Here is a 12,952-nt window from a genome sequence, read left to right as displayed (position 1 = left end):
TCGAGGGAATAAGGTGGAAAGTGATAGAGCTGGGGACAGACAGACACACACACACCCTCCCTCCCACCCTCCTTCTTTTTTTTTTTTTTTTTTCCTCTGCTGGAATTGGCAGACATTTGTATTAACTAGAGAGATTTGTGGACTTAATTTTGCAATATTTTTACGGACTCACTGTTACCTTGTTGAATGGTTCTGAGTGTTGGGGATAGAGCAATAGCATGGAAGAGAAATGAAAGAACAGAGAAGCCTGAGGGTCAGCTTCCCATGTTCACTGTTGGGCTACCCAGCTGTGTCTCTGAAAAATCTCTTTGTGAGAAAGGCTTTTGTTCATGAGGAAAGGGTTTTCTATTTGAAATTCTATTAGAGTGGCACTGCCTTTCTTTGCAAGGGGACGAGAGAGTATTTCAAAGATTAATAGGTGGAGACACATTGATGGGGGAAATTTTTTTATGGGACAGAGCAGTGGCTGAACATTGCCTATGTGTTGTAACCACAGCTTTAATGCTAGGGCTCACAGTCCCGCTTACTAAATTAGGGGGTGAAGTAAGTGTCCACTCCGCTTAGTGAGGAGACTGTCAGGAAAGACGCTGATAGGTGCTTTGTGTTTCATGATGACAGACGGCCTGATGTGGCAGGCTGTGATTTTTACCCTCAAGAAACTTGCTTTACTGTTCTATTTACATAAGCCTGCTGATTTGCTGAGGGTTGAAAAGGCAGAGGCTTTTCTTTGCCTTGAGAATTTGCCTTCACATATGGCTGGCTTTTCCCTCGCCCCCCTTAGTTCAGTGAGGGCTCTGTTTGCAGATGGCAGCATTGATTCTTGGACACAAAGCTGTGTTGAGGTTATGAGAACAGCCAAAAGTATCCCTGTTCGCTATCATCTCCCAAGTCATGGGTTTTGATGACATGGGCTCCTGTTCACAAGCATTTGAAGTGACACGTGTGACCTACTTCTGAGCAGAGGTTCAGTGTTAGAGTGTGAAACTCAGTACACACCCTGGTTTCATTTTCAGACATCCTACTAAAGAAAACATTAGTTATCATGTTCAGAACAACTGATAGTGATGACTATAGCAGCCTTCTTTTTTTTTTTTTTTTTTTTTGCTTCTGGGCCATTTCAGGCATGCTGGTTTACAGATTGAAACAATGTATATTTGCCCAGCTGCAACTGTTGTCTCAATTTGGTGACCGCCTGCTTTCTTGGGGGTGATTTTGAAAATGTGCCTTGTGGTTTAATGGACTGCATTGTCTGCTCAGCCTTTAAGTTGCTGCTTCCACAGAAGGGCTTTAACATTTAAAAACAAAAGGTGTCTGCGATGCTTCTGTTAACTGTAGGCATTGATGCTTTGAAGCTAAGCAGTTCAGCTCACTAAAATTTAGATAAGCCCCATGCAGGCGTAAGTTGCATGACAATCTTACCACTTTAACTGTAGAAGATCACGTGGCACACATTCCAGCTGCCATCTTGCCTTTTTAAATTAACCACTTTGGGGCCTGAAATGTAGCTTGGTGCTTGACTGACATGTACAAGGCCCTAGGTTAGACTGCACAAACGAACAGAAAAGGATCAACAAATGAAAATGAAATAAATGATTTTATTCTAGCTATAACATTTACATGAATTGTTTTATTAAATAAGCTGCTTGATTAATGAGACCAGAGAGATAATACTTGTATTTGGCCACAGTTTAACCTTTTTGTGGGGTGGGGTGGGGTAACAGTAATGGCAAAATTTTTTGTTTATTTGTTATGTGAAACTTGAATTCCAAATTATTTTCTAGCATGCGTTTTCATAAGTTTGATCATCCCATTTTGTAGGAAGAAAAATTTAACTCTTCAGTAATGTTTCATACTTGATTTAAAAAATACATTAGTTGGAGAGGTAGCTCAGTGGTTAAGAGCACTGGCTGTTCTTATAGAGGAGCTGGGTTCAATTTCCGGTACCCACATGGCAGCTTACAATGTCTGTAACTCCAGTTCCAGGGGATACAACATACATGCAGGCAAAACACCAGTGCATGTAAAAAAAAAAAAAAAAATCATTTAAAAATTACTTTAAAATGCATTAGCTAAGTACGGTTAGAACAGTACCTCCCCCCCAAACCCCCTCGTCCCGCATCCCCCAAATGATAAATTTGACACAGCTTGGAAAAAACTCAGCTCATATGACTCATGGTCTTATTTATGATTTATTATTTTTATATCAAGGGAATCCATTATTTTCATAGTAAACTTACCTGCTCTTTCACATGTTTCGAAATGCTGAGATTTTTGACACAATAAAGGTTCTGCAGATGCCACTCTTGTGTATTGAAATCATCCTGTAAATTCACAGTTTTGAGTCAGTTTGGGTTGCTGTGGTAATTGTTTAAATAAAAAAGATAGCTTGTATGTAGGAAAACACATTAGTAAGTGATTGTTGTAATTCCCAGGTCAGGTTTCAGGCTGTTCTCTCACATGGTAGCCTTCCGCTTGGGCAGCATTCTTTAGCCTGTGTGTGAGTCCCATCCAGTAGGATAAAGAAAACAGGTGTGAGCAGCTGCTCTTCACCTTCCATAAACCTTGGTGTGTTTGTAGAGCATTTTCCTGAGTCCAGGTGTACTGGAATATAAGTTTTCTCTTCTTTCTCTAGAAAGTGCTTTTTGTGGGGGAGAGTGCAGGGGAAGTTATTGGAACAGGATTTCATGTAGTTCTGACTAGTCTTGTGCTCATGTGGAATCCCAACTCCATCTCCCAAGTGCTTGGCATTTGTGTATGAGCATGCGCGCAACACCTGACAGTGGAAATTTGTTAGTCTACAAGTTAAATAGTGCTCTGTGCTTCAGGGTAAGAGGCTTGTGGTAAATCATTCTGTTAATTATAGAAAAATATGGAAAGCCTTTCTCTGTTAAAACCATCAGATTTGTAAATAGGCCTCATTGTTGCACATCTGTTACTTAATTCAGCTCTGTCTGATTTTGAGTACCCCAATGGCAGACATTAGTCCTTGGTGGACACGGGGATTGCTGTTATACTATTTTCAGAGCTCTGGAGATGGTGATGATGCGGACAGTACAGACAGTGACTGCCAGATGATGGAACACACAGGAAGCCACGAAAATGTATTCCCCTTGCTACATCTTAGGATTAGCTGTAAGTCGTGTATGGTCAGCACTGGTAGAATAAAGAAAGGATAGGGCTGGCATAGACTGGGCAGAGGAATTGATATTTCTTTTGGAGGATGTAGCCCAGGGAAAGAGGTGGAATCTGTGGCAACAGATCATTGAACTTCACTTAGGAGGTAACATGTTTGCTTTTAAGGTAGTGAGCAAGTAACTTAACATACATTAAAAAGAAAAGAAAGTTTGGCTTTTGGTGGAAGGGGACAGGAAGAAAGCTTGTGCGTTGTGTTCTGCTTAGGTGAGTAAGCAGCTGCTCCCTGGAGATTTGAACTGCAGGGCATGCATTCCACAGCTCTGCAACATGGAAATTAAGAATTTTGGGCCTATTCAAAATTTGTACTAAATATGGATTAGAGTTTAATTTTTTTTCTTAATTTTTTTTGAGGAAGGTCTTAGAGTTCAGGCTAGACTTTGGCTTGTTATCTTCCCCAGTTGAGTGATTGGATTGCAACTCTGTGAGCCACAGCGTGTGCACTGTGCTTAGAGCTTTCTTTGGCATTTTTTTTGTAGAGAGCGTTTCCTCTTCTTTGTGCTTTAATAGCAAGCAAGGGGTATGAAGAAAAGTATTAACCATGGTGGTAAGAGGTCTGTAGCTTGTCATTTGAGATGATTAATGTGTTAGATGGGTGCTACCTAAATGTGGAAGCAGTTAGTCATCATCTGGGACCCTGGGACAAGATGCACAGCTCAGGGTTAAACTGATCTTTAATACACGTTGGTTCATGGCTTCAGAGGCTTGTTTCATCTGAGAAGTCAGTTAGGGTAATCCTGGTACCTTGAGAGATTCATATTTCTTTCTAAAATGGCTCCTAGGTGCCATGACCCTGATATTGTACAGGAAGTTTTCTGGAAGGCTGTGTCCATTTGTGTCTATTTATGCTCTAACCCTTAGTGTGTTTTTACTATTTTTGGAGTGGACTTGCCTGTCCAACAGTGGGATCATTCCAAGTTGTACCCCTTTATTCTGTCTTGGCTTCTTTCTCTTTTTTTTTTCTCTTTCCTTTCTCCTTTTTCCCTTTTCTTTTCCCCTTTTCTCTTTCCCTTTCCCCTTTCCTTTCCCTTTTCCCTTTCCCTTCCCCCTTTCCTTTCCCTTTCCCCTTTCCCTTCCCCCTTTCCTTTCCCTTTCCCCTTTCCTTTCCCTTTTCCTTTCCCCTTCCCTTCCCTTTCCTTCCCTTTCCTTCCCTTCCCTCCCCTCCCTTCCCCTTCCCCCCTCCCTTTTTCCCTTCCCTTCCTTTTTTCCTTCCCTTTCCCCCTCTTCTTCCCTTCTTCCCTTTCCCTTTTTTTTCCCTTCCTTTCCTTTCTCCTTTCCCTTTTTCCTTTTCCTTTTTCCTCCCTTCCCTCCTCTTCCCTCCCCATCTCCCCCACCCCCTTTTTTTTTATGTGTATTGGTGTGAGGGTTTCAGATCCTGTGGAACTGGAATTACAGACAGTTATGAGCTGCCATGTGCATGCTGGGAATTGTACTCAGAACCTCTTGAAGAGCAGGCAGTGCTCTTCACCACTGAGGCATCTCTGCAGCCCTCTGTCTTGTCTTTCAGTATATATGGAAGTGAAGTGAAAGGCTTTCCAAGTTGTCATACATTCTGAAAGGCACAGAGGCCGGACAGTGGCTTTTGCACTGTGGACATTGCTGTCGTACTCCTGGGACTTGAAAACTGTGACACTTTCACTTCTTGGTAGCTAGTGTGCTTTCCCAGCTCTATTGTATGAAGGCATTTTCCTAAAATGCCTGCTTCTCTTAACAAGCAGCCTTTACACGTAAGCTGTTGTGTGCATCAGAAATAATTGTTCAACGACTGCCATATCAGTGTACCTGAGGAAAGTGCTCTGCTCTTCTTTCTGAAGAAAATAAAATTTGTTTTACTTCATTCCATCTTTGATTGGCTGCCTTGGTTTTCTTTACAGTCAAGAAATATTTTATAGTAAATTATTGATAGGCAATTAGATTGGTTTTTATTCTTCCGAAAAGGTTATTTTAATAGCATGTTCAAGATTTTTTTTCAAATATCTATTTCCTCACAAAATATTTATTGAAAATGAAGTAGCGTGTAGCAGAGCTGTTTCTCTTTGTGAAGACATGAGAATGTCTGTCTAAAAGATTTTTGATTGCCTCTCTCCAGGGCTAGGATTTCGGGCAAGTGCCACCATACCTGTCTTGATTTCTTTTCTTTTCTTTTTTTTTTTTTTTTTTTTTTTTTTGGAGTTAGGGTTTTTCTGCATAGCTTTGGCTGTCCTGCACTACCTCTGAGCATCCTGAAACTCTCTCTCCATTGACCAGGCTGGCCTTGAACTTAGTGAATCTCCTGCCTCTGCCTCTGCCTCTCAAGTGCTGAGATTACAGGCATGCACTACCACTGCCTGGCTTACTTTATTTAGTTAAGTAATTCTTTTATTTAAATTTCTCCATCTGGACATGGGTAGCTTTGTAGAGCTCCCTTTCCCTGAACAGAATCACTGAGACTTTATTAGTTTTTTTTTTTTTTTTTTTAATTATCAGAAGCATGTTCAGAAAGACTGCTATCTATAATTCAGTATCACCCATAGGAAAGGTTTTGTTTTTACTATTAAAAGGTATTTGCTTTGTCACTGATATGTTTATATATTTATTTACCTAGTTATTTATTTATGCAGTGGTCTTACGGACCTTGTTTTTGGTTCTTTAAAGGTAAACGCCATTTTTTTTTAAAAAAATATTTTTTTTCTTTTTTCTTTTAAAGACTGTGTGTATATCGAGAGTCGGCGTCCAAACACACCGTATTTCATCTGCAGCATCCAAGACTTCAAACTGGTAAGCATTTTTCATATTCTGCCTCTCCTGTGTTTCTCTCTTTCTCCCTGACCCCCACCCTCCAGCTCTGCAGGCTTGTAACATTTGATTGCTTCTCCAGCACTCCCGATGTGATAACCAGTATGGGTCAGTGCTGCCTGCCTCCAGGTGTGCACTGAGGTAAAGTAGCTGATGGTTTCATCAGCTTGCTTTGTCTGTTGTGGTAATGTTTTTCTGCTGTAAATGGTATTTGTGAAGTATTTGCTTTAGTAGCTGTTTTGACAATGTCAGAGACCCTTTCTAGTTTCTGAAGTGGTTTCTTTGCTCTTGGCCATTCTTAAAGCGCCTGAAGCAGGTTTAGTGATTAATGAGTAGGAAATGTAAACCAGAGACTAGTTTTATGGCAGAGTTGTAGTTTTCCTATGCTGGTAGGTATGGACTACATATCTTGACCAGTTTTAAGGGTTTCCCTGGAGCAGAGGTTGGAAGAAAGGGAGTTCGGCCTGGGAGTCAGTCTGTCTGGATCATGCTCCTGATAAGAGCTTTGCTTTTAGACGATGGTTCCCACACTTTGGGCTCAGGATAAATCTCTGCGTGTTTGTAAGACAAATACTCAAGCCATGTGTGGTGACACATATATTTAATTCCAGTGCTAAAAAAATAGAGACAGGCGGATGGATCTCTAGGAGTTTTAGGACAGAGACCCCCAACACCCCCTGGCTAAGTATTGTATACATATATGTACTATACACTCATGTGTTTACCTGTTTTTCCAACATTAATATTCTGTGATTTTTTTTTATTTTATTTACAAGAGCACAGTTAAACATCACTATATAATAATGTCTTTTCCTCACACAGCTGATGTGTAAAATGCCATTGAAGCAGTATCATTGGGAACCCTTGGAAGGTTTTGTTCTTACACTGATTGGGAGACTTTCACTTGAAGACTGTGAAGCGCAGCCTACAGTTCAGCCTACAGTTTTAAGTGCAGAACAATCCTAACTATGTAACTTTGTAACTTTGTAGAGAATGTATCACATTTCTGTGTGTGGATGCCGTCCTTTCCCAGGTGCTCCTTACTGGAGAGTTTGTTCTTACATCCATGTTTGTGATCATTCAGTTCAACAGTTTAATACAGTAAAGCTGCTCAGTTGTGCATTTGCTTGTAAGATACATTTATTCTTATTAGGCTGCTTATAAGCTTCCTGGCTGTTGTGTAAAGTGACCAAAGCTTTGCAGCTTTGTTTCATAAATCAAATGTTTCCTATTTAGTTTTCTTGCCAATATAAATTTTTACCATTTTTGGAGATGTTTGTTCTTTATTATATCTTTCTTTACAAAGATTTTTTTTTACAGATACTGCCTGATACCTGAAACTTTGGGAGGTGGCCTTGTTTCCAGAAGAGTTTTATTTTGGTAGTGGCTGCAGCTGCTGCTCTTTCTGTTTGTTATCTGTGTGTATGTGATTTTGATAAAAATAAGTACTAGTGCACTGTGGAAAATATATAGCTATGAAATAAAATTATAAAGATTTTTTTTTTTAGATTCCCATCAGATTCTGAGTCCCTTTGTACTGTGTGTGTGTGTGTGTGTGTGTGTGTGTGTGTGTGTGTGTGTGTGTTAGCATGCCTTCATGTTTTAACAGCATCTCTTATGAAATGCAGATTATAGTGTGACAGTTGCTGTTTTGGGCAGAGGTTCCTGCTGAGATACCGTAATTGCTTAGGGTATTACCAGCAATAAAAGCTGGAGCTTCTGTTGCTGGTATTAAAGCTATCTACAAAAAGGGGAGATAGAGTGCAACATGTTCAGGTGCCTTTTAAAACTACAGAGTCTTTGTTGTGTTTCTCTTTGAGATTCTCTAATTCATTGTCATATAAGAATATTAGAGGTGATGAAATATTTGCTCCTGGGAGAAGTATAGTTACCCTCAGTTTCTGCTTTCCTTAGTTCTGTGTACTTCTTATGGAAAGAGAACAATCAGGATTTCTTCCTCTGGTTTACCCAGGCTATAAGGGAAAATATGCAAGTAGTAGAAATATGCTTTGTTTCTTAGAAAGGTTTTAAAAAGAAGAGATGTGAGTTGATTTTGCCCATAGCAGATAACATGACAAAACAGAAGAATAAAAAATGGCTTTACAAAATAATTAGCTTTGAGGTATTGCATGATGGACTGTTTTCTCCTTTGCTTTGGGGTCATTTCTACGAAGAGATATGTTCCCTTGTTTACGTAACGCAGAACAGTCCCTGTAGGGCTGTGGTAGGGCAGGAGTATAAATAAGGTATGTAATCAGATTGTAGGAGTATTGTGTGATGTTTACTGCTAAAGACAGTAAACACCAATGAAATGAGACATGGGAACGCGGAGCCATCTACTAGTCATCAAGACAAGTGTAATTGGTGTATTGAACTTTGAAAGCCCTGGATAGGGTTTTGTGTGAAGAGAAGAGTGTTTGGACTTTTTGTGGAGACCTGAGTGTTTTCTAGGCCTTGCTTTGGTGTTTCTCCAGAGTTCAAGCCTGTGGTATAGAACATGCCAAGCTATGTAAATAGCTTCTCTATTCATTCTCAGAAATGTTCAAATTTGGATAACTTTTTGGTCATCTTGTCTACGGGGATGAGATCCATGGCTTCTGCTTTATCAAGTGCTACATCATCAGAACCCGTAAGGCTCTTCTATCCACACTGCCAGGTAAATTTATAGCCCACACTTTCACAGGGCTAGATGGAGGCCGTGGTAGTACAGAGCAGTAAGTTCTGAAAGGTTAGTGTTCTTTCTGCCTCTCCATTCTGTTTGGTTTGAGATCTAAGAGGTTTATTTAAGAAAAGTGAGAACTCCAAGAGGGGGAGGAGCTTTAAGGGAAGAACACTCCCAAGGTAGCATTTTCAAGGAAGTACATTATGTGTTCTGTTGGGAAACATTGGTTCTTTTGGGTTATATTTATATACTTAAATAATTTAAGCTGAAAAAACCAGTTTTTAAAATGTTGATTAGAGTTATTTGTGCAAGTAGTAGACACAAGCATAGTGCTCAAGCAAGCCAAAGAGGTGAAATGGACAGTGTGTGCTTAATTAGAGGCAAAAGGAAAGGTAATTGATTAGATAAGGATGCTCTGCACCACAGTTTCAGAACCAGTCGCAAACAGTGAACTAGTTCCTTGAAGCGGCGGTACAGTGCTGACAGTGGTGCACTGGCAGCCTGTGGTCTTTGTTGACCTGGCCTGAGAACATTAGTTTATTTGTAAGAATTTGGAATTGGGGGAAGCTGAGACACTGGCATTCAGTAGAGGGGTAGAGCTGGAAGGATGAATCCAGAATTGCCTTTATGACTATACGATTGGAGCCGGTGCTGGCAAGCCAGCCTGCTTGACAGGTGAGAGAACAAGTCCCAGAAGGTGCTAGCAGCTGCTTCCTCCTTGGCCGCCTGAGCCCCGACCCTTCCTACTAGAGTCTTAGATTCCCCTGCTTGTCTGGAAATGATTGGTTCACCTAGGCTAGTTGACCAAAAGAATCTGGATTAACATCTTCGCCTCTTTCTTCTGTTGCCCTTCCAGAGGATTCCAGGGTCACGTTTGCTATGATGGTTTTGATTTTGATCATCAAGGTGTATTTTATCCCAGAATGCAGTTAGGAGTGTTCACGATTAGTCCTTCCACTGGTATTTATTGGAAACCTGTTTTGTTTTCTTTGTTGAGTCCAAAAGGGAGCACTGAAGAAGTTCAAAATACTGTTTCTTCCCTTAGCAACCTTAGGTTCTAATTGGAGAATTTGTGGCATTAGTAGTCATCAGCCATTTCTGGAGAACACTGGATAGGATTGATATGGAAGAAGACAAATTTTTTGTTGTTGTTTGGCAGTAAAAGTATTGACATTCTATAATCTCAAATCTCAAGCATAAATGAAATAATTTTCTACCTAGAAGTAATCATGAATTGTGAGTGTTAACAGTGTATTGTTAAAATCAGTTTTGATTCATCATGCAATACCAAGACGTTCCTTGTTGTACTGGCTACCACTTGTTTATTTCTACTGTAATACTCAGAAATACTCTATTAATGTTCTGATGGGAATGCTGTTTGAATTCTTGATTGCTATCATCCATACTTTAGAAGGAAGTATGGTGTGGCTTTCCACACCATAATTGTAGAAGTGTGTGTTTATTTATACCAAGTGAGTTTCCAAGAAAGATATATAATTATTACAAACAGCACTTTAGGTAAATCTCATTGGTTTGTTATACTGAACTGGAAAACTTACCCTTAAGAGTAAACTTTGTGTAAGTATGCCTTAACATCCTGGAGAGTATAACAGGCTTCCAGTGCTCTATTAGCTGAGTGAACTCAACTGTGAATGGAGGAGTGTGCTGTTGCATTCCTTATATACCAGACAGTAGTTGTGACTGTGCAATAAAAAGGACTCAGAGCAGCTAGATCATTTCACACCCTCTGTGTATTTCCTTGTTAGGTGTTCACAGCTTGTGGCTAGGGGTGGTTGACCTTTCTCTTTTGAGTTCTAGTTTGTACCCAGAACCTCACTCCAAAATTTTATTACTGTCCATTGTTTTGTTTATTCCTGTGTTCTGACAGTACATCAGAAGAGGGCTACAGAGAAATTACCTTTCAGCCAAGATCGTACACCCAGCGAATTACCAGACCTGTGTCCTGTACACAGCTGCTTGCGTCACACTTGGCTGTTGTGGTTGTAGCGTAGAGCATACAGTGCATGCATCTGGGAGTGGCCACTCGTTTCAGTCCTGGGTCAGCGTCACTTGGGAGCCTTTTTCTCCGTGAGATGGGTTGGGACTCGAAAGCTCCATCATCTTGAACTTGTGTAATTCAGAAGTTGGTTTACGTTACTCTGGGGCTGAGGTGAAGGTTGGTAGGCTGCGTAGCTTGATAGTTGGAATTTTGACTTTAAGTTGTCTGATTCCCATCTCTATTTCATTAATTGCTGGTTTTTTGTTTTATTTTTTATCTATCTATCATCTATCTATCTATCACCTATCTATCTATCTATCTATCTATCTATCTATCTATCTATCTATCTATAATCTTAGGCAAGTCAACCCATGAAGTTGGAATATAATGATCTACCCTGCTTGGGACCTTATAAGTAGGTCATTTGTTGAAAAATCAAGCATACAGTTGACTAGGATAGGGCCTGCCCCTCACATGTTGGTGTTCTTGGCATTACTGGCCTCCTTATGTTGTGGTTTATTTTTATTTTTTTATTTATTTAGAAATTTATGTAAAGTAGTTGTATAGTAGTCTGTATAAAGAGTATGATATAAACTGGTTTCTAAGGCAAGAAATGTTGCATATTGATTAAATTGCTGCCAAACTCTTCTAAAGACCATACTCTTTTAGGCCACCTGTACTTCTTGTTTGTTTGTTTCTTTGTTTTTAAAGATTCTTGGGCACTAGGCTTGTGATTATGTACTACTACCAAGATGTACAGGCATGAAAGATCTTAGCACATGTAGTTTATATTCAGAGGTAAGAACTGGAATCTTTTTTTTTAGTTAGAGGAACATAGTCAGGTGAGTCTGTTGTTGGCTGGCAGCATCCCACATCTCTTTAGAAATAGAGATCTTGGAAGCTTTCCCTCCCTCCCTCCCTCCCTCCCTCCCTCCCTCCCTCCCTCCCTCCCTTCTTTGTCACCATATTCCTTTTGTATCATGTGAATGTCAGTTTAAAATGAATAGAGAAGTATCTTATTTAACTAGAAATCAAAACGAGGCTTTGGGAGCAAACAATCTCGTAGCTCACACCTCGTTCATTTCTCAGAGGTCTCTTTTCACTGTTAACAGTGGGCAGAACAAGCTACTTGGAGCTAAAATTTTGATGGTGTTAGCTACTGTGAAGCTGGATAATTTATTTTCTCCTAATTTATTTGGATTTTAGGATTCTCAAAAAGTGATTGAAGTTTTGTTTAATTGTATGCATTTGCTTAAAATATTTACCTTTAAATATACTTTACCGAACATACCTGTTTAATGTGGACAGTTACGTATTCTACTTTTTGTCGAGCTTACAGAGTTTGAGGCAGTGGTGTTTGTAGAGGTCAAATGTGCAAGAATATGCTGAAGTCTTGTTCAAACTTGTTTCCTTATACTGGAAATTGCCAATTTGTATTTATATATGGATCTTTGTATTAACAATCAACTCGAAATAGTGCCAGAAAACACTTATTGAAAATTAGGGAAGCGCAGTATCATCAGTGTTTTCACATTTTTGTGAATAATTTGCCTTGAAAAGACTTTTTTCTTAAATGCTTAAAATGTTGTAATAATCACTTGAACTGTTTATATATTTAAAACAAATAATGCCAACACGTTGAAAAATGCTTTGCTAGGTTTTTAAAAATTGAAACTCTTTATTTGAATGGAGGAAGATTTGAAACTTGAATTTAAATTCTGGCTAATTGAATTCCTTACAGAAGAGACTTAACTAGATAATCAGTTTTGTTTTTTGTTTATTGTGAAAAAAATACTGACTATACTGTGTACCGGGCACACCGTTAGTTGTATTTAGTGCTTGGGTTTACTGTGTTCGGGGAGTCATGGAGCTGTGGTTCCTAATGCCATCTACTGAGAGGGTAAGAATAGAGAGACTCCATGGAGAACAGGATAAAAAAGAATTACATGTAGGAAGACATTAATAATGATGTGATGTTAAACCTTGCTGTTTAATTCTTAAATAATTGTAATAACAGGCTCTTATAAGTATTTGGATTTTGTGTATTTTTAAAAGTTTATTTACCACCATATGAAAATCAGAGTAGTTAGGGTTTTATATGCCATGTGAGCTCGAATATTTGAAGGATGCAGTTTGAAGCTCTTGTCTGAGGTGCCTCTTGTGCTTAAGGACCAGTGCTGGCTTTCAGAAGTTGCTTTTCATCCTTTTCTGCTGGTTTTAATGTTTTTAGGGTTTCTTTTTTTTAAAGACTTGTAATACATGCTAAGCTGATTTGGGGTGTGTGTGTGTGTGTGTGTGTGTGTGTGTGTGTGTGTGTGTGTGTG

At 39.5% G+C, this 12,952-nt stretch overlaps 1 protein-coding gene across 4 annotated transcripts in view; it reads left to right on the top strand.

Moving 5' to 3' along the window:
• The window catches only part of Rere (arginine-glutamic acid dipeptide repeats), a 347,420-nt gene that overhangs the window by 149,354 nt on the left and 185,114 nt on the right, over positions 1-12,952 (top strand). For all 4 annotated transcript variants that reach the window (XM_055615371.1, XM_055615372.1, XM_055615370.1 and 1 more), the window contains exon 3: positions 5,879-5,949. In XM_055615371.1, coding sequence (XP_055471346.1) covers positions 5,879-5,949 — 71 coding nt within the window. The remainder of the gene's footprint in view (positions 1-5,878; positions 5,950-12,952) is intronic.

This window comes from Psammomys obesus, unplaced genomic scaffold (assembly GCF_907164565.1).
Source record: "Psammomys obesus unplaced genomic scaffold, mPsaObe1.curated_primary_1811, whole genome shotgun sequence".
In the NCBI taxonomy this organism is placed as follows: domain Eukaryota; kingdom Metazoa; phylum Chordata; class Mammalia; order Rodentia; family Muridae; genus Psammomys; species Psammomys obesus.
Note: the sequence above shows the minus strand (reverse complement) of the source record. Positions and strands in the feature narration are given on the sequence as shown.